General features: G+C 42.9%; 1 protein-coding gene across 1 annotated transcript in view; it reads left to right on the forward strand.

Moving 5' to 3' along the window:
* Positions 1 to 4,024, forward strand: part of LOC149306421 (extracellular serine/threonine protein kinase FAM20C-like) — a 74,649-nt gene extending 70,625 nt beyond the window's left edge. Inside the window, exon 10 of the mRNA XM_089476870.1 lies at positions 1,550 to 4,024. Within this exon, the coding sequence (XP_089332996.1) occupies positions 1,550 to 1,802 (253 nt within the window). The 3' untranslated portion in view covers positions 1,803 to 4,024. The remainder of the gene's footprint in view (positions 1 to 1,549) is intronic.
* The last annotated feature ends 18,050 nt before the right edge of the window (positions 4,025 to 22,074 follow it).

The following is a 22,074-nucleotide window of genomic DNA, read 5'->3' on the forward strand; positions in this document are numbered from 1 at the left end:
TAGAAGAAATAATAACACTGGGAGCCCATGAAGGAAGCTGCAAGTTTATTCTCTATAGCCCTGGAGGATAGGATCAAGGGTACATCTACACAGTAGAAATTATGCAGTTTTATTACTACTTTAACTCCTGTAGTTCCATCCTATGAGATTTGTAGTTTTACAAGGTCCTTAGCCTTCTCTTCCAAAGAGTGCTGGTCCTTCACAAATTCCGGGATTCTGTAGGAGGGAGCCATGGCAGTTAAAGTGATGTTAAACTGCATCGTTTCTATAGTGTACGTGCACCTTGTGTCTAATGGCTTTAAGTTAAAGGAGGGCAGATTTTGTCTGAACGTTAAAAGGAACTTCTTGATGGTAAGAGCAGTTCCATAAAGGAACCAATGGCCCAGAAAGGTGTTGGAGTCTCTTTCTCTGGACACCTTCAAAAAAAGAGTTTGGAGGTTACTTATTGGGGATGATCTAGCAGGAGTCCCTGCACTGAGCAGGGGGTTGGATTTGATGGCCTTTGGGACCCCTTCCATCTCTCTGGTTCTATGAAGACGATAGCCCTCTTCCCATTGTTTTGCCTTGGCATTCAATAGGTGTAATCCCTGATGTTTTAGAGGTAATTCAGTTCTCCACCACGTCCCTTTGTTCCTCTCTTCCTCACTTGCCTTTCATGGTGTGCTCCATGATTCTGAAATGTGCCTCCAGAAACCAGGGCAATGCCTACCAAACAACGAAATAACCTTTTGAGAGCTCAAGTTACTTGATCCTTTCTTGAGCGCACAGAACTCAAAGCTCGGAACATTCCAGTCCTCAGAATAAATAGATGACTTGTATTTTAACCTTTAACAAAAGCCACCTTTTGCAGAACAGAGCAAAGGGCAGAAAAGGATATAAGCCTAAGAACATAAGAGGAGCTATGTCAGATCAGAACAAAAATCCATCTCATCTAGTGCCCCTTTGGCCACTGTGACCAGCCAAAGACCTCCAAGAAATTCAAAGGAGGCTTTGAAAGCAACTGCTCTCTCCTGCTGTTGCTCCCCTTTAGCTTCAGGGACCGATCATAGGAGGAGACCAGGGAAAAGTACATTTTGCTGATGCCCTGAGATGCAGGGATATGAAGATTAGGCTGCAGCCTGGAGAGGGAAAGGGAAATGAAGTGCACTATAGATGGACAACTCTGGTCCTCCAAATGCTTTGCAGTTGTGTCTCACATTAACCCAAACAGCACATGCACTGAGGGATTGTGAGAGGAGCCACAGTAAAAACTCTGCAAGGCTACAATTGCCCATCACTGTTATAGATCCCACCTGACAATATTTAAAGGAAAAAGAGCAAAAGAGATATCTATGCTTCTGTATAGGATATTCTCCCTTAAGAGCTACTGCTCCCAAGTTCCTTAGCATAAGTGATGGGAGGGTAACATTGCATGATAACTAGGAACATTGATCCCTGATAGTAGAAGCATTGCATGATAATCAGGAACATTTATCCCTGATAGTAGAAACATTGCTGATTCTCTACATGTCCAAAATGTAAGTCAGTGTCTTCCTTTTTTTCTCCCTAGAATACGGAAGTCCACCTATCTACGACTACAGCTACTAGCCAAGGAAGAGTACAAGCTTAGCCATCTGATGGAAGAGTCCTTAATGAAAGACAAAATTGCTCCCATTTTATACAAGTTGCACCTTGAAGCTATGGACCGTCGGCTCCGGATAGTCCTCAAGGCTGTCAGTGACTGTATAGAAAAGGATGGTTACAGCAACGTGGTTGAAAATGACTTTACCGCCGACATGAGTACGATTATGACCAAGAGGTAGTGAAATCGCAGGACCCAACTTTTTATTAGCTCTGTCAAAGAAGAAAGAAAGAAAGAAAAACAACACACAAAAAAGAAACAGTCTTGCAAAGGACTGTGTATGCCACTTTGTGAATTCAATGAATTCAGAAATTGCAATTATAATTGTTCTCCAAGTAGCTAAGGCGTAGACTGCGAAGAATATAGGTTGAGGATGAAGAGCCGTGGGAGTTCACGTAAGCAGCGGAAGCAGTTTTGGTGGCCCTCAGGGGACCCCCTTGTTTTCAGTGGATGCGACCTCACACTTCATACAGTCCTGCTTCCCTGAAACTCTTAACTTATTTCTTCCCTTTGCCCATTAAAGGCAATTACACATCATGCGTGGAGCTTCTGGAAAGCCCCACCTCGCATGGTCGTCTTGTTGTTCCTGCAATGAGTGAGTCTGTAACCAAGCTCTGCCCCTTCCACACAGCCACAGGTGTGCATGCACATGATGGGTGAAGCTTATGAGCAGCACTGGATCAGGCTTGTGGGAAATTCAGGTAGATAACTGAGCAGCAACAGGATTATCTGCCTGTGGATTAGGTAACTTGGGCAAACAAAGAAGTGACACTTAATTGCCGCTCTTCTTAACAAATCAATTCCCCAAAGAGGATTGGAAAGATATTTGAAATCGCTGCTCAGTGGCACTTGCCTGTCCACAAAATGGTCCTTCTCCGTTCCCCTCCCTTCTTCTTTCATTTGTACAGAAAGCAGATCTTTATTTAATATTTTGTATTTATAGAAGCGATGGCTGTGTTCTTTGAAAATGCAAACCTACCTACCAATTTTTATTTTTAAAAGAGAGGCACCAGGTTATTGTACGTTGCTCACAGAGGAAAGGATTCTAGAGGGAAATGCTGGAGTCCAGCTACTCTACATCGCTAACAGTCTTTCTGGGACTGTTCCACTTTGGAACCCTGGGCTGGCATTCAGTAATGGACTGGCTTTTTCATAGGTGGACTTACATGTGCGGGAAATAGAGTTGAGCCGTTTCGCTACATCTGTATTTACTTAGGGGCTGTTGTGAAATTACTACATACAAGCATCCATAACTCAATGGTGGAGCGACTGATACACTAGTGTACATTGGGCACAAATGTACATTGGTGTGCTCCCCAGTGCACGTGCGGACATCAGCAGGAGAGATCTGGAGCACAAAAGGGGTGCCCAGTGCACATCAGAAGTATCCAGTGGGAATCAGAAGAGCCCAATGAGCATTAGAAGTGACCAATGTGCAGCAGAAGAGGCCACTGCACATCGGAAGTGTCTGATGTGTATTGAAGCACTCTTGCCAATGCCCTGATGCACAACTTAGCGATTCACTCACTGGGTTTTGTTGAGTATCTGCAATGTAGCTAAGGATTTGTAAAGTTACGCAGCGCAGCCCATGAGGTAGAATCTCGGTCCTGTTTTGGTATGCAGGGATGGAAATAATTAAATCCTTAAATGCAGCCCTGTGCAAAGCAACACAAATACAGAAAACCAACATATTGAGGGGAAGGCTAGATTATAACTATTCTCCCCAGTGTGGTACTTTTCAACAAGACAATGCATTTGTAATGGAGCAGAAGCCTTTCTCCACCTGTGTCTTGAAATGGTATAGTCTCAGACAGGACTATGCCACCTGCTTTTTCTCAGTTGTGCACATCAACAGTTCCTTGTGTTGACCTTCAAGTTTTTTCTTTAAGGGTACCTTATTTAAATTGTTCGTTCCCAGCCGACACACACATATCCATACACCATTTCGAGGATGAATCCATCTCAGACTGGTTTTCAAAGCCAAAAGAAAAACAACATACCCCACAACCACAGCACAACCCGACAAAGTTACAGCAACGTAGTCATAAAAAAAAGAAGATTTTGATAATTTGCGCATTGACAGGAATACTTGAATGTGATTTTACAAAGTGATTTAAAAAAAATGACAAATTGTACTATTTATCCATACGAAAACAGCAGCTCTTATCTTTCTAGACTGTCATAGCAGGGCTGCTGCTTTCCTGACTTTTGCTTTTGATAGTTTCCATGTAAATATATACATATACCAGTTTAAAATAAATGAGGGTTCAAAAGAAAAAAACACACAAAAAACTGCTTTCAGCAGCAATAGACTTACTTTTGCAGCATTATTTTTTTTTCGGTGGATTTGTTTGCAATGTGGTCCCAGTGCAATAAAGATATTGGCAAATGTGTAGCCAGAAAGTCTGTGTGATTGTTTTACTTTATGGATGCTGGTGGAAACATAGGTCTGCTAGAGGCATAGATCCATCACCTTTTCTTGACATCATAAAATCATAGAGTTGGAAGAGACCGCAAGGGCAATCCAGTCCAACCCCTGCCATGCAGGAAATCCATATCAAAGCATCCCCGACAGATGGCCATCCAGCCTCCATTTGAAGACCTCCAAGGAGGGAGACTCCACTACACTCAAAGGGAGTTTGTTCCACTGTCGAACAGCCCTTACTGTCAGGAAGTTCCTCCTAATGTTGAGGTGGAATCTCTTTTCCTGTAGCTTGCATCCATTGCTCCGGGTCCTAGTCTCTGGAGCAGCAGAAAACAAGCTTGTTCCCTCCTCAATATGACATCCCTTCAAATATTTAAACAGGGCTATCATATCACCTCTTAACCTTCTTTTCTCCAGGCTAAACATACCCAGCTCCATAAGGCGTTCCTCATAGGGCATGGTTTCCAGACCCTTCACCATTTTAGTCGCCCTCCTTTGGACACGCTCATTGATGTAACTGTTAGGATGGCTTACAAGAGAAGACATGGCCCTTCAAAAAGCTTGAACCTGAGCCATTGATTGTGCTCAGAAACAACCTGGCAAGCAGCAGCACTGTAGTAAGAAAGGAGTGCATAGACAACCTGTCACTGTCCAGTTGCTTTGCATTACAACTTCCACATTCCAGGGCCATTGTTGATGTCTGGAGCTGATGGAGATGGTTGTCCAAACTGTCTGGAGGGCACCAGGTTGGTTCCCTCTGCCAGGGTCAGAGCCCATGCAAAGCTGTAGGACTGGAACCTCATCCAGATAGAATTTCACCTTAGATGTTCCCTGGCAAACAACACTTCATGCTAACTGCATTGCGTGCCTCCGTGGCCGGGAGGCTGAACACCTTTGCATGCCTCTGTGACAGTCAGATTAGCCTGGGAAGATTTGGTAGCTCTGAAGGGATGTCACTGTTTATTAGATCAGCAATCCCATGAGCTCAGGAAGATTAATATGACAGAGTGAGATGTCCTTTTGGAAGTTCTGCACCCCTCCTTCCAAAGCGAGGGGAAGTGCTGAAGTGGTGGGTTTGTTTTTAAACACGATGGCACTACGCTTAAATAGGTGGATGGGCTTACTTAAACTGTGATAAATGTAAAAAAGTAGATTAGGGTTGCAGTAATAATAAGAAGGAAAGTGTCATGTGGTGGTCTATATCAATGCAGATTCCTGCCACAGAAGGTAAAACATACACTGGTTTTGATAAAGAAAAGAATGATGTGATAGACAAGTTGACATAATGAAATACTATTTTGCAAACCTTTACGCTTCTTCAACAATTTGCTGATGCAATATCCCACCCCACCATTTTGGTTGTAGTTGGGAAAGGGAAGCTTTGGCCTGCTCAGTGTTTTGGACTACAATTCCCAGAATGATCTTTTACAATTGACTCGACAAGCTGGGCGCTGAAATCCAACACAACCATTTTCCACACCCCCAACTGAATATATATGCAAACTAAATCCTCTAAAGGCACCAGATTCTGTCCGAACGTGGAAGCTAAGCAGGGTCAGCCCTGGTTAATACTTGAATGGGAGAACACCAACAAATACCAGGTGCTGTAGGCTATATTTCAGAGGAAGGAACTGGCAAAACCACCTCTGAATATCCCTTGCCTTAGAGAAACCTATGAAATCCATGGGGTCACCATAAGACAGAGGACTTGAAGGCACATACCATCCAGATCATGAATTAAGGTATTTCTCAGGGATACATACAAAAAAATAGAGCCATTTCAGATGGATGTTGACATGCCAGGCAATGTCTGGATAATGAATACAGAGCTGGAGACCAAGTCCCAGGAGGAAAGCTTGAATTAGATGGGTGTCACTTGAACTTGAAGGTAGGGCTAAGGAGGAACAGAGAAGCAATCTCCAACCATCTGTAAGACTGTCATAGATAAGAGACAAGAAAGGAAACTTTAGCAGAAGAGCCCATTTTGACTGGACAAGAGGAGAAGCTTCCCAGTAGTGAGTGACCAAAATTGTTAGGGACATGTTGCTCTCACTTCACATGTGGTGCCAAAAAGTCATCACTGCACAACGGATATATTCTGCTGATAGCGGGGGGAATAGAATTGCACAGACAACATATTCACCTCTGCCTTGCCTTTGCCTTTGCACACTGTGCATTACATGTTGTAACTGTGCCTCCTATGCTTTGCATTGCGGTTCTGTATTCAATATTTTGCCTTGCTCCTATCCGTCCTTTATTTTTGCACTGCGGTTGTACATCTTATCCTTTGCATTGTTGCTGAGCATCATGTTGTGTCTTGCAAACTGGCATTTAGTGATTGACATGTATTTCACAAGGTTGCAGTTCTGCGTGGGGTTTTGCGTAGTGCTCAGGTTGCACATCTCCATGCACAGACCTTTATACTATACTGAGGTGATGTTGCATTGAGGTCTGTTAGTATTAGATAGTGGAAGATATTGGGAGGTGGTAGGAAGTCCTGAATGCACTGGAGATATTTAAGGAAAGACTGGATGCTGCATTAGAGGACTGAAAAAGATTTATTTGACGCTATAAAGACTCAGCCTGAAACATATCCAAAAGAAGATAACAGAGATGGTGAGGCTATCAAGTCCTACGTTGAAGGAGTTGGATAGGTTTGCCTTGGAGGAGAGATCTTTCAAATGATATGAGATATAAATAACCTTTGCAATTTTTTTTCATCCTTGATAAGAAAGGTTATCTTGACACATCACGACATCCCCATGAAAATAGTCAAATGCCGTGAGATACTGTAATGCCCCTTCCCCCAAAAGTTCTTGTGAAGAAAAAGAAACAGACATACCTTGTCAAAAAATGGGGGGAGAGACACAGCAAAGATCAGACAAGGCCCTCTCCTGTTCAGCAGGTCAATCCAGGATCCGAAGAGAAGGAAAAGCCACACCACCCAAGTCCCAAGGAAAGGTGGAAGCTCTGCCAAGTGTAGAGATGTCCCACCAAGCTCAGATCTCTAGCTATATCACATACTGCATCTAAGAGGAAGAGTCTCCACCAGACGCAGTATAAGACTGTGATACAGCCAGAGATCTGAGCATGGTGAGACATCACTACCAATATAAGGCAGATGAGAACACCAGCTCTTAGGTTTCCTAGACCTTGGCGTGCCTAGTTTGGTCTTGATAGATTTATGATGCCTACTCTGTTTAACAAGTCAACTACAGATAACGCCTGCATTTCTGGCATTGGTTTATGGCTTTTTGACCTTGGCCTGCACAACACCTTTATTATCTCTTGCTCCTTACAATGCTTACTCCTGATACTAAAACCTAGCTTCCTTTGGACCATGATTCAGGGATCCTGGTTAACTGGGTTCCATTTGCACTTGCAGTTAAAACAGGCCAGCTGCACTGATAAAGGCTGCATCTTCACTCCAAAAATAACGCAGTTTGACATTGCTTTCATTGCCCTGACTCAGTGCTATGGGATTCTCCGTCAGAGAATTCTAGTGACACACAACAACCGCTGAACCATGAGAGTTAAAGCAATATCAAACTGAGTTATTTCTGCAGTTCAGACGTAGCCTGAGGAACTGATTGCACTTGGGGCCTTTTGGTGAACATTTCATTTGCCCAGGATTGCAAGACAGGCCTACCTGAAGGATTCCTGTGGCTCAGAACTTGGAAATGAATGCCAAGGTGGCCCAAACTGGGAAACGGAAATGGCAGACACTTGTGTTGGTTGAACCAAATTGTCTTCTGATAGGTTACTGGTACTCAGGTGTAGAAAGCCAGCAAACTCTAAAGCGATGCCATTACATCTGGAAGTCAGCAAGATTCCAAGCCCGGATCCAAGGCAGACCCAATGCAGACAGTACTGTACAGGATACTGCACATCCCATCAGTTCTACCCAGCATGGTCAATGGGGAGGAATAAGGTATTTGTAGTCCAGGTACATCTGGTGGAATGTACAATTCACAAATGCACTCTACATAAATAGCCTGTTAACACTTCTCCAAATATCTAAGCGCCGTTGGAAATCACCTCCTAGGATCCAAAGCCTGCTGTTCTGAGCCTTTGATAAATAAATCAGCCAAACATCTCTTTCAATGTCTTGGGTATAATTCCTGCTATAAATAGCCCATCCTGTTGATTTTTTCCCCCATAAAAAACATAATTCTTCTTAATAAGTAAAATCAGTGACAGTTTTACAAAAGCTGGATTAGTCCCATTATATTTCTTTCACTCTCCCATTCATCGCTCAATGGTCTTAGTGTGTCTCTAGGCTGCTTAGTTAACACTGTTTGAGAATTTGTGGTGCTATGCCTTGACTTGCATCTTATTAAGTTATCTCCACTACATGGAGATTCTGGAAGTTTCAATGATGCTTTGTTATAAGCTTCTCTAAATCAGGGTTTGACCCAACTGGGTTGTTTTTTGGAAGAACCTAACACAACAGGAACCAGTCCAAACCAAGGGAAGAAGAAAAAACAAAGTGTGGACGCACTATATATCACTAAGTGCAGATACCAACAAACAGTAAGATACTGCACAAAATGTAGTTAAACTCTCACAAATACAAGTATAATTAAACCATTATCAATGAATAATAAAATATCTGATCCTTATAATAGCGGAGAACTATAAATGTTAATTATGGCCCAGGACAGACGGTCCCAAAGCAGTGTGCTTACCTCTGTTTTAGGCCATATGCAGCTTGCTTACAGCAAAATCAATGAGTACAAAATGTTATAACTAATGGTGATCATATACACACTATCTTCTAAATGCCCTACATATGGCTCATTCATGTATTACAGTTCTGAAAGAAACATGAGTTTGCTCCCGTTCAAACTAAACCTGCCAGCATAGAAAACCTAAGAACAGGCTGAAGAAAGGCCCCAAGAAATCCCTTATTGCATTACAATGGAGATCAAGGTTGGGGAAAAGGTGGTCCACAGCTCCCATTCCGCCAAGCAAGGAGATCCCTGCAGTTCTGGGACACACACACACCTGCTCCTTCTCCTCCTCTTCCTCCTTCTTCTTCACCCTCCTCCTCCTTCTCCTCCTTTATCATCTCTTCCTACTCCTACTCCTCCTGCTCCTCATCTCTTTCTCTTTATCATTTTCTCCTCCTCCTCCTCCTTCTCTTCATCGTCCTCCTTCTCCAACACCACCATCTCCTTCTCATCACTTTCTCCTTCTCCTCCTCCTTCATCATCTCTTCCTCCTGCTCCTCTTCCTCTTCTTTCTCCTTCATAATTTTCTCCTTCTCCTCCTCTTCTTCCTCCTCCAACACCACCATCTCCTCCTCCTCTTCCTCCTCCTCCTTGATCATAAGCTTTGAAATGGTAGTATTCAACACTTCTGAGTGTTCCTTTGTAGCTCAACTAAAAATCGGAGTGGGTTCACTGCCCCACTGACCTGGAGGCCACCAGCTTCCAGGTTTATTGGCCCAGCTTCTTCTCAAGGTCTCATAGGGTGCTCAGAAAGTCCCCAAATTCCCAGTTTGTGCATTATTTTCATAGAGAGTCTGTTCCTCCCCTTGATAGTACACCCTCCACGCAGTGTTAGGGTGCTTTGGAAACCATCTATTTGGAAACCATCCATTGCTACCACCAATAGCTTTATTTTAAAGCCCCCTCTCCATCCTTTCCCTCCTCCTCAATCTGCCATGTATCATATTTACGTGAGGCGTGGGATAAAGTTGCTATGACTGACAGGGATATTCATTGCCGGGGCTGCCGAAATGGCAACCAGAGGCCTAATGCCCCATTGCATCCCCAGGCGAAGATCCATTTGATTTATTGAAAACTGAAATATACATCATCCCGTCTGGGGCTGCAGGCAGGCTGCAATCATTATGAATGCACACCCGATGAATGATGAATAATCCTCTTCACTGCATAATCCCAGGCCTGCAAGACATTTGCTTTGAGAGGCCTTGCTGGCTGGGAAGTTCAAAGTTATATCTGAGTGCCGGCATTTTTATTTATTAACCGCGCTCATGTTAAGGAAGTGCCTATATATTTTGCAAATGCTGTGAATGGGAGTGTGCATGTGTGAGATCCAGTGTTACCATGAAATGATGGCCTGTTACAGACAGCCAAAATAAAGCTGCTTTGAGTCACAGTGGCAGTATGGTGTTTCAATGATGTATGAGTCCTAAGAGTCCAGAAGCCACACCAAAGCCATGCTCCAGTCCTTAGGGCTGGAGCGTGGCTTTGGTGCAACTTCTGGACTCTTAGGACGCATGCATCATTGAAACACCATTCCTCCACTGTGACTTGAAGCAGCTTTATTTTGGCTGTCTGTAAGACACTTTTGAGAAGTAATTGGCGTTGGGGCACAAAACAGCCCAAAGGGTAACAAGTGACTCCAGGCTGGACCCCGATACAGGAATTGCTGTGAATGATGTTTCTGAATTTAACTTGGAAGTTTTCTCTCTAACTCTCAGTTCTTCCTCTAAAAGAGGCATCGGTTGACAATCAGCTCAGCTCCAGACCTGTGTGGTTTAGTTTGCTTTTCCAATTAAAGGAAAAACCCCAGGCTTCTGGCTCAAGCAAGTGAAGTGGACACATACTCAAATAAGCTCGCACCACAAGGGGGGAAAAGATAAATTAGTCACCCCCCTTCCTGACGGTGCAATTGTCCCCCGAGAAAAGAAGTGTGATTTCCAATTTATTTCTTATGAACGGCTGTTTCTGCTCCACTGTCCTCACATAATGAATACATTGCCGCTACTTAAAGAATTAGCTTCTTCACTCCTGTCCAAGAAATTTGCAAAATGAGGCACACTGCTGCTTATTTATTCATTCATTGTTCCTGAGTTATGACATACTGGGATAGATATGATAGGTGTTTTTCTCGAGGAAATCCCCGGGGATGAGAGCATGGGGATCTACCCTCCGGCGGTAAGACATATCTTCTCCCCTAAATTAGAAGGGACGTTTGTAAAACAAAAATAGAATTGGGAAAGGAAGATGGGCATAGGAGAGAGGTAATTTGCTTAACATAAAGCCAGCATTTTAAAGTACAGGATTTGTATTAAAGATGCTTTGTCTTAAATCTGGTTTGCAACAAAGGAGGGTGTCCATAATGAAGCAGACCATTCATACATCTATGCCACCGCTGTCCACATCTCTTATGACATACATGCATGGATGAGAATTTCATTTCATTTCATTTTGGTAAGTAGACTGCCAAAATAAAGCTGCTTCGGGTCTCTTTGGAGGCATGCTGTTTAAATGATGCGTGCATCCTAAGAATCCGGAAGCTGCGCCAAAGCTGCACTCCAGTGCTTAGGAATGGAGTGTGGCTTTGGCGCGACCTCCGGACTCTTAGGACCCATGCATCATTTAAATAGCATACCTCCAAAGAGACCCGAAGCAGCTTTATTTTGGCAGTCTGTAACAGGCATATACAAAGAGCCTGGAATTGAAAAGTAACCAAACATGGAGGAAATGGAGGCTAGGATCCTCCAGTTAGCTTACACATGTGTAAATGCCCCCGTGGAAGTAACTGAGCATCTTTCCCTGATGTACTGGGAACATGAGTGAGCAATGTCACACAGCAACTAAGAAAGCCAATGTAATTCTAGGCTGCATCAATAGGAGTGTGGTGTTTAGTTCGAGGGAAGGAATAGCGCCACTCTATTCTGCTTTGGTCAGGTCCCATCTAGAATATTGTGTCCAGTTCTGGGCACCACAATTCAAAAAAGATGTTGAGAAGCTGGAGTGTATCCAGAGGAGGGCGAATAAAATGGTGAAGGCTCTGGAAACCATGGCCTGGGACAGACAGTCCCCAAGCACCATGCCCCCGCCGATTCTAAGGTTAGAGAACACAAACCAACCGCACAATCCCTAACCCTAGCATGGCATGGCAGCGGCCTAATGGCAGCATCTCATCCACATGGGCACCGCCATCTTGATGTAAGTGATGCACAGCATATAGATATTGCTGCGTGTCACTTATGTCACAAGTGTGCCATTGGTGCACTCATGACGTGCGCCCAGAGATCCAAAAAGAACTTGTTTTTGCTGGGTTCTTTTTGGGGTGGAGAAACACCGGGCAGTTTGGCTGCTGCAGCGTCCTTCCAGAGGGAAACAGGAAGGTCTGTTCCGGGCCCATAAAGCCCTATGAAGAATGACTTAGAGAGCTGGATATGTTTAGCCTGGAGGAGAGAAGGTTGAGAAGTGATATGGGAGCCCTGTTTAAATATTTGAAGGGGTGTCATATTGAGGATGGAGCAAGCTTGTTTTCTGCTGCTCCGGAGACTAGGACACTGAGCAATGGATTCAAGCTACAGGGGAAAAAGTTGCCATCTGCCTTTCCGTGCTTTGCAAGAAGATCACTGTTCCTGGAGACATTCCAGAGTATGTTGCTCCTTGTTTAGACACCTCTCATTTTTGGGGGGGGAAAATTAAAAAATGGATATTTTGCACAGAAAATGGCATTTTCTGTGCAGAAACTTGTTTTCTTTAGAGAAACCAGTTTTCTGCATAGAAAAGGGCATTTTATGCATACAGAAAAACCCACACACATTTTGTTTGTTTTGCATAGACTAAATCTTGCACTGGGAAGAATTTCACCTGTCTACAGTGATCTTCCTCACGGTGTCCTGATACTCAATACAGCTGTTTTTCAGTTGTTTCTGAACATTTCTATACATCTTTTTCCATCCCTAACCTGGACTGAGGTCAACCTCTCTGAACGAGGAGATTCAAGATTTGCATGGGATAGAACCCATCCTTTGGAAAGACTAAAACTGGGCTCAAGGTTGCTCAGAAGAAAATGAAACAATCACCGCAATGAGATGTTTGGGAAGGGAGAGAGCTTCAGGGAGTCAAAGCTGATCTGAATGCATTGCTCTCTCCAGCAGCTTGGCTGATTAATGGTTGCGCCTCTCACAGTTTCTGTTTGATAGGTGCAGAGGCCATGCGGGGAAAAGTATGCTCTTCATAATTGCCTCGGAGCCTGAATCAATGAGGCTTTCTCTTCCAGAGTAAACAATTTTCCCATCCACCCACCCCTTCTCCCTTCCCTGCCGCCACAATCACATTTGTAAAAGAGAGCATTGAAATTAGAGATGGCTAAACTGGCAAGAAAGTTATTAGGAGTCTGGAAGCGGATCCCCGGATAGCCATTTGGGAACAGAGAAGGACAAGATCAGCGGTGGTTGATGGGTTTCATTTGAGTGGGATAGTGGATCTGCTCTGGGTTCTAGTCTGAACATGGAAGAAATGACCCATAATGTTGAACATTTCCACCCCCCATGGCAATTGGTTTGGTCAGGTTTCATGCAAGCAATTCTTTGCAGAGGCCAACTGCAGATGCTCACTTCTAGAACATGGCCACATAGTCCAAACCCCACACAAAAAACGATGGATGCCGACCATGAAAGCCTTCAACTTCTCTCTCATATATATATATATATATATATATATATATATATAAAATTTATATCCCTCCTTTCTCCCCGGAGGGACCCGAGGTGGCTCACAGATAAAACCTTTCAAATTATTATAAAATTCAAACAATTTATATGTGTGTGTGTGTGTGTGTGTATAATCACATAAAATACACAATATAAAATATAGTATAAAATCACATGCAATCACATGTTAAAAACAGACTAAAAACCCACCTGCTCCATAAAACCACCCTCCTATGCATTATGTATCTGATATTTTAGCATTGAATTTGTTTGAATTATTGTAATAATTTAATCCTATTTTAACGTACTGTTTTTGTATGTTTTTAAGTGTATGGTGATTTTTCATGTCACAAGTCTTGGGAGAAAGACGGGATATAAATAAATATAATAATAATAATAATAATAATAATAATAATAAGTACAGAAAGCCTGCCAACAGAATTCTATGATTCTATGAACATAAAAATGTTTTGACTTGGCACCGAAAGGCCAGCAGGGAGGGGACCAGCCTAGCCTTTCAAGGAAGGACATAATATATACACAATTTAGTTTTCACTTTCTATTCTCTACAAACCCCTTGGATTTTTCTGGAAATGAAACTTAGCCACTGAACTGTAACCCCATATATGCCAATGCAAAACAACACCAACCCACCCATCTTGATATAAATGAACTGTTCCTCCACAGACGGCAATGGCAGGACAACTGCAGAACAAACAACCCAGACAGAAATAGAAAAGGTAATATATAAATATACAAAAACATACTGTGAACACAAAAATAGAATATAAAAATATTTTAAAAATATAATTTATATTTTATATAAATATAAAGACAACATAATTGAAAGCAAACTGACAACTACATACAGTATAACCAACATATGCAAGATTATAAAACCATATGGAACTAAAATTTAAACATCCAAACCCTTCCAAACATTTCGGCTGGCTTTTCTTGAAGAAGGCTTGAACTAATGGAGAGATGGGCTGTCATGGGATAAGTGAAAAGGGAGAGGCTAAATACAGACAGATTTGGCCATCCAAGGATGCCATGTATCTCAGGGCTAAGGTCCTTCAAGAAGCCCCAAAATTGTTGTAAAGGGTAAGTGCCATGGCTGTTCAGCTTCAACATCTTTTTAAAACTATTTACTCTTAACCAGCCCCATAATTTGCTCATTTACCAGCAAGCTAAGCATGTAATGTCTTGATGAATATGTATAAAGAACATAGAATGAGCCACATCTGGATATATATGCATCCTTTGTTAGTCCCTGGTGTGAAAAGAAACATCAGCCCTCAATATTTGGTGCATTTCTTCTCTTCCTACCCATCTCTGCTGCACTCTCTGGGCACATGTTCCTCTCCTCCACTGTGCCTTTGAGAGCATCACATATTCATGGAGAACTAAAGAATGGCTTTAAAATGCATTTACCTTGTAAAAAATATATATATCAGACCTTCCCTCAAATGAGCGCTGGTGAATTATGAATGAAGACATGCAGAGCTGAAAGCTCTTGCTTATACATTTTTAAAAGTCGTCTCTCATTTCTGATAATGCTGTTTTAAGCCCATCGGACCACCGCCTGCCACTGATGGCACACGCATGCGCATGGAATAGTAAGCACAGACTGGCTACTTTTCTCCTACGGTTGCTCCTAGGTGTTACCCCAAAAAAGTGGGGGGAGTGGGGGGGTCCCCACCAAGTATGTCAGCATTAACTTAAAGGTTGGAGAAATTAGCTTTGCAAGAGGGTGGGTAACCTTTAGGACCTTGGCACCTGTGTATACTGGTCATAACTAACTTCTTGGGTGTATCTGCAGGACACTGTGGACATGCAGTTTTATACCACTTTAACTGCCATGGCTCCATCTTACAGAATCCAGATTTGTAGTTCTGGCACCAGAACTCAATGTCAGGAAAGGCCAAAGGTGTTGTAAAACTACAGATCTCAATACTCCATAGGATGGAGTTACAGCAGTTAAAGTGGTGACAAACGGCATTATTTCTATAGAGTAGATGCACCCTTTGAGGAAAGGGAAAGTGCATCTGCATGTAAGAAAGGCTTGAATACATGGATCAAAGATACAGACCAGGGTGGGGGAATCAAAGGGCAGGCAGAGATTCATTGCTCCACTGACATGGAGCGATCCCTGCACCATTCACTATGCATCCACTCAACACACCTTTCCTTCTTCCAGTGAAGGAAGCAAAGATCCACTTTCCTTCTCAGGCAGAGCTAGATGCATTCACTTTGGCCCGATACATACGGGCGGGAAGCGCAGCAAGCGCATGCTCCAGAACCCTAGTCCATATAGATGTCATTATTTTAAACATGTCATCTAATATCTGCCAGGTCTGCAGTATTTGTTGGCGATGGGATTGAGGAATTAAGCAAATAGTTCTAAGGACCTCACCAAACGATGAATCCCTGGATTTCATAGTCTGGAGCCTTGACAGTTAAGGGGCATCAACTTTCTTAACTGAGTAGAGTAGCTAGATTTCCAGTAGATGAATTATAGGACAGGGCTGTAGCTATACTGCAGAATTAATGCAATTCAATACCGCTGTAACTGCCATGGCTCAATGCTATGGAATTCTGGGATTTGTAGTTTGATCAGATATGTAGCCCTCTCTGTCAGAGAGCTCTGGTGCCACAACAAACTATCCATCCCTATAGGTTTCTATAGGATGGAGGCATGGCAGTTAAAGCATTGTCAAACTGCATTAATTCTGCAGTGTGGCCTCATTCCTCTGAAAAATAAGAGATGAATATACAATAAATGTGTTTTCTTTATATTTAGGTTAACATCTGCATCATGCAATGACATACCACTCACTGCTGAGTAGAAAAGCAAATGTGAAGCACACCGTTTTTTAAAACCATTCCCATACTGTCAGTATCTCAGTATCTGCACTGCTCTGTGTAACCTGTCAGCCCAGTTTAAAGTGTGTTCTAGCTCCTTCTGGTGGTTAACACTGCAATTTTTTTTTACATTTGTGTACAAATGGTTTCCCAAAATTCTCAGTCCTATTTGCAGGCAGAGAAATGGGGGAAGCAAAACCATTTCGCTCAGGTTCTCCAGGAACAGGATCTATTCTCCAGCATCTATTCTTCCAGAGAAGATGCTTACTCCCAGCAGTATCAATAGCACCCCTTTCATTTTGACCAAGGGCCCCACTACCACCGACTTTGCAAGAAGCAGTGGTAGAAACTATCTTCCACAATTCCCAAAACTCGGATCAGTGAAGCGCTGGTAGGTCCAGGGATTGTGTGCTGTGTGTGTTGTGTGCCTTCAAGTCATTCCCGACTTATGGTGACCCTAAGGCGAACCTATCACAGGGTTTTCTTGGCAAGTTTCTTCAGAGGAGGGTCGCCGTTGCCATCCTCTGAGGCTGAGATGATGTGACTTGCTCAAGGTCAAGTAGGTTTTCATGGCTGAGCAGGGATTCAACCCTGGTCTCCAGAGTCCTAGTCCAGTGCTCAAACCACTATGCCATGCTTGCTCTCTCCTTGCCCCCACATTCCACCATCCACCCAGATGCCATGGCCATGATCCTGCCTTGAGCAGTGCCCACATACTTCCATGGACTCTTCCCTCCAGCATCGGCCAAACTGCCCACGCATCTGTCCATGCAACTGCTGATCATTACCCATTGGAAGGATAAAGAGAAGAGGATGAGAAAATGGCTGGTCTCAGCTCAGTGGAGGAAGAAAGAAGAGTGAGCTGACAGATGGAGTGCACTCTCCTTTTCCTTCTCCTTGGAGCCAAGAGCAGCTGCATTTTCATCCTCTGGTTTTTTGGTTTTGTTTTTCTACCTTTTGGAATTTGGATTTGTCTTTGCTTTGGTTTTTTTATTGGAAGAGGAGGTTATTTTGGGCCTGACATTATGCATAGAAATAGATTTTGGATTGAGAATTTGGCTTCCTGGGGGTTTCCCCCACTCAATGCTGTACAGCTTTGCAGGATCCTTGGGTGTTTCTGTGGCATTTGACATTTGCAGGTATCCCTGCTCATATTTCCTCTACTCCCTCTCTTAGAAAAGTGAATCGTCTCTCCTGGAAACCTTCAGAAGTAGTCATCTGCCTTTGAAACAAATTGCGGAAGATACATGCACATACACATCACTGTTTAACATTTTTGCACAACACTGTTTGAGGTTTTTTAAAGACTGGAATCCTTCTAGTATGGTTTGTCACTTAATCCTCTATTCATGCTGCTCCTCTGGATGTTTTTTAGCTACAATGGACTCATTTTTATTTATAAGGCACCTTGAGTCTCCCAGTTTTTTGGGGGAAAGCAGGATATCAATAAAGATAATGGCTGACATCCTGTTGAGCGGTTATGAATGTGTAAGCTAGACTTGCACATTTGTAACTGTTTGGCATTCATGTTTGCAGTCATGGCACTATTGCAATGATAGCAAATGCCCACTCAAACCTATCTTAACAGCCACAATGAGAAATAGGCCTGTTCTTCTGGAAGCCAGGGCATTGCATTTCCTTCTCCTCCTGCCAGTAAATTGTTGTGCAACAATCAGATGTGGGACCCCTGTTGCAAGTCATCTCACAACAGCTGGCTGGTGGGAAGTGACCGGAAATGTCATCCCGCAGTGCCCTGATCACCATCAGAAGAGATCATTGATCATTTTGGCTAGCTGGGGCTGATGGAGCTTGGAGTCACAGGTTTGCCAGCCCAGCTTAATAGCTGCTGATGCAGACATTAACACTGAGAGACTAAGACGTTTATGAAAGCACAGATATAAAATGGTGTTCTAGCTCTATTCTCTGTGATTACCAATAGTCTCGATAGGGACATCTCTTGCTCGCTAAGGCAATGAAAAATAACAGACACAACTTCAGCACTGTGTCTTGATGTTAGAAGGTTGTGTAAAATATATCCTTATCAGAGGGCACCATCTAGAGGAAAATAGGAGTACATGATGACTTCCAAGGAAATAGATCTAGAAAGAAGGCAGTGGATATTGGGCTCAGAAGTGGTGTACTATGCAGTGATCCCTCCACAGTCACTGGGATTAGGGTTAAAGGAACACCGTAAAAGTGGAAAAACCCCAAATAAAAAAAATGCTGTTCTTTTTTACCAAAGGGAACATCTCTCTAGGAATCTCCAGTGCAACTCTAAGGTCAATCTTTGCCAGAAGTTGACTATAGAATCATGCTGGAAGACCTACCAAATGCCTTGAGAAGTGTTTGACTCTGGAGACCAGGGTTCAGTTCCCCACTTAGCCATAGAAACACACTGGAAGATCTTGCATGAGTCACATATTCTCAGCTCCAGAAAACCCCATGATAGGTTATTTGGGATGGATACATCTGTTCATTTTGCTTTCAGCAATAAAGCAGAAATCAGAAATGACTTGAAGGCCCACGTCAGCAACAAAATTACTGACCCGTGTGGCGAAGTAGTTGTAAGATGTCACCCGAATTGTATTGTTAATCCCAACATGATGAACATGGAATCAATGGGACTGACCTACATGCTGATTCACCAGTCAGAAATTGATTCAGTAGGTCTACACTGTTGTTGTTAACTGCCATCAAGTTGAGCTTGACTTATGGTGGCCCTATGAATGAGAGACTGTGCAAGGCACCTTGTCATTAACTGGCCCTGCTCAGCTTTTGCAGACTCAAGGCCATGGCTTTCTTGATTGAATCAATCCATGTGCAAACTGGGTCTCTATCTGAATATTAGACTACGGCTCAAGGATAAAAAGGTTTAAATCACCTTCAATGATAGAAACCCTACTGGGTGACCTTGGGCAAGTCATGCTCTTATTTGTAATCTTTTGCAAAGGGAGCATTTCATAGATTTCCATGTGGTGGGAAATGTTGATTAAAGCCTATAATAAGAAGCACAATTGGTCTGCTTGTCCCCCACCCTTGTGTCATGCATTGGGCTATAGACGATGAAAATGTAATGCCATCTTGCTGAGATCATTTTGGATCCTGTCACACACATGCATCGCAACATATGGGCACACACACTCGCCTTAAAACAGAAGGTCATGTCTTTAATTAGAGCCACTCATTTGTACTTGTAGATTTCATATGATAAAGCATGGAGTAGATCTCCTTTCCACCCTTCCTTGACCCCTTCCTTCTCTAATCCCCTTTGAATTTTGCGGCTTTCAAGAGGGAGATATGGTTCGTTTCCTGATTAACTGGGCATTTCCTTAAGATTTTTGCTTCCTTCATGGTTTACTAGGAGGTCCAAAATTACCTACAGACAAAAAGCATGATAGGAGAGAGTTCTATGTAGGTTATGACTTACTACCATTCACTGTAACTTATTGAAAAATGGATACTTGGGAGGGATATATCTGTTCAGTTCACTTTTTTATTTCCCATACACTTACAAAGATGTAGGTCCCTAAGTGAATTCCAGCCTACATTTAGTAGTGATATGTAGAACCAGACAGTGTTGTGCTTTCAGCCATTAGTAGTCTGTATAAAAGTCGGTATTACTGAGATGCTTAAGAAACCGAAAGAAGCATGTTCGCACATGGAAAAAAAAGTACTTAAAAGCTATGACTTTTATTTCAAGGAGCTGTAAGCAGCAGCATTGGCGTATGTTGTGAGCAAAAGGGTTGCCTGTCACTTTGACATGATGGATGCCCGAATACTTGAAGGATAATGATATATACAGCTACAGGTTGTAGTTCTAAATTAGTTGGTGACGATTGGAGATGGTGAGATTGAGAGGGAGAGAGAGAACAAACACGAAGCAGCATGACTTTGGGGAAATATAATAGAGAATCCCTGACATAAACCCCGCCAAGGCTTTATTCTGGCAGCAAATTTTGTCCTGCAACTTGTCACTGTTATCAGCTATGGCACTCTTCCCAGAATCAAGATAAAGCTCATCAAAAAATTACTTTCTTTGTGCTGTTTATGGTAACATAAAGGCAGGGTGATTGGTAAGGAGTGGACTGTCCTCATTTCAACTCAGAATCAGCTTGGTTTTTATGAGGGTTTTGGAGCTGGCAGCCAGAAACAAGGCACATCTACTTCCAGGAGTTTTCTTCTGACTCACAATGTTGGCACCGAAGGCTTTCATGGCATCCATAGTTTTTTGTGGGTTTTTGGGGCTATGTGGCCATGTTCTAGAAGAGTTTATTCTGGATGTTTCACCAGCATCTGTGGCTGGCATCTTCCAGGTAGTGGTAGAGAGGATGGGTAAGATGGACCGCCGCCGCCACCACCACTGTCCTGTGGCAGCCTTTTACGAGAAGCCACACCAGGTGACACCAATCCAAGTGACACCGCTGACAGTAGCTTTACAGTCTGCTCAGTCCTAAACTGTATGACATGAGAGCTTGGGAAACTGGGAGAAATGTCTACAAGTCTTCTTTACAAGTATAGAATCACAGAATCATAGGGTTGGGAGAGACTCCAAGGGCCATACAGTCCAACCTCCTGCCATGCATAACCAAAGCACCCTGACAGATGGCCATCCAGCCTCTGTTTAAAGACCTCCAAAGAAGGGGACTCCACCACTCTCCAAGGAAGTGTGTTCCTTTGTCAAACTGCTCTTACTGATCAGATACAGAAAACTCCTTGATAGGATTGCCTTAAGGTCACCATAAGTCAGAAATGACTTGAAGGCCCTCAACAACAATGAGGGATCATCACTTAACAACTTCTGCATCTGCACCACCAAGAGCCACCTGATCACCTCTTTTGGAAAAGAACATTTGGAAAGGATGGAGAAAGGATTCATAATACATCCAGACGCTAAAAGCTGGACAAGCTCATTTTCCAAACCAGGTATATCTCTACTGAGTACGGAAGGGGACCTTGTGGCACCTTTCATACTAACTGAAAGAAAGACATTGGCAGCATGAGCTTTCGTAGACTTGAGCCTACTTCCTCTAGTCTCTGTATATTTATGAGGTGCAAAGAAATATACTATTCCACCAGTCCATTTGGTCACCAGAAAGATATTCCCTTCATTCACTTGCCTCCAGTTCCTTATCACCTATGGGGACCAGGCAAGTTCTTACTTTAATGGCTGATTTAAATCCCAGACTCTCCATTCTCAATGCAACGGGGATGTAATTCTTTGCTATTTTTCTTCTTAAAGGAAGCAATGAATACTTGTAGCAATTTTCTTCCTGCTCTGAGAAAAACTCCAAAAAACAAAAGACTATTTTCGATTTGGGACTCATTCTTTGCAAAATTCAACACATGGCTGTTTTGCACAGAAAACAGCGTTTTCTGTGCAGAAAGCAATATTCCTGCAATGGAAATATTATTGTCTGTGCAGAAAACACAAACAATAACTCATGTGAATTTGTTGCAGAACAAGTTCCCAAACTGCAAAAATTCTTGTCTAGGAATTTTCCCATCATGCTTTCTCTAAACATGGAAAAACCTGTTTTTCAGCCAATTTGCAAATACTTTTGAATATCCTTTCCATCCATACTGTACGCAACAGTCTTAACTACTGCACCACACTTAGAAGAATATGTTTGCTTTCTATGAACTGACAAAGTGTGGAAAGTGTCATCTTTAGCAGCTACTCAACTCCTACAACCGCTGTTCACTTTCCTTTGGAATTAGTTCTTTCCATGTTTA

Source organism: Sceloporus occidentalis, unplaced genomic scaffold (assembly GCF_023333645.1).
Source record: "Sceloporus occidentalis isolate IW3139 unplaced genomic scaffold, rSceOcc1.0.p SCAF_10, whole genome shotgun sequence".
Classification (NCBI taxonomy): domain Eukaryota; kingdom Metazoa; phylum Chordata; class Lepidosauria; order Squamata; family Phrynosomatidae; genus Sceloporus; species Sceloporus occidentalis.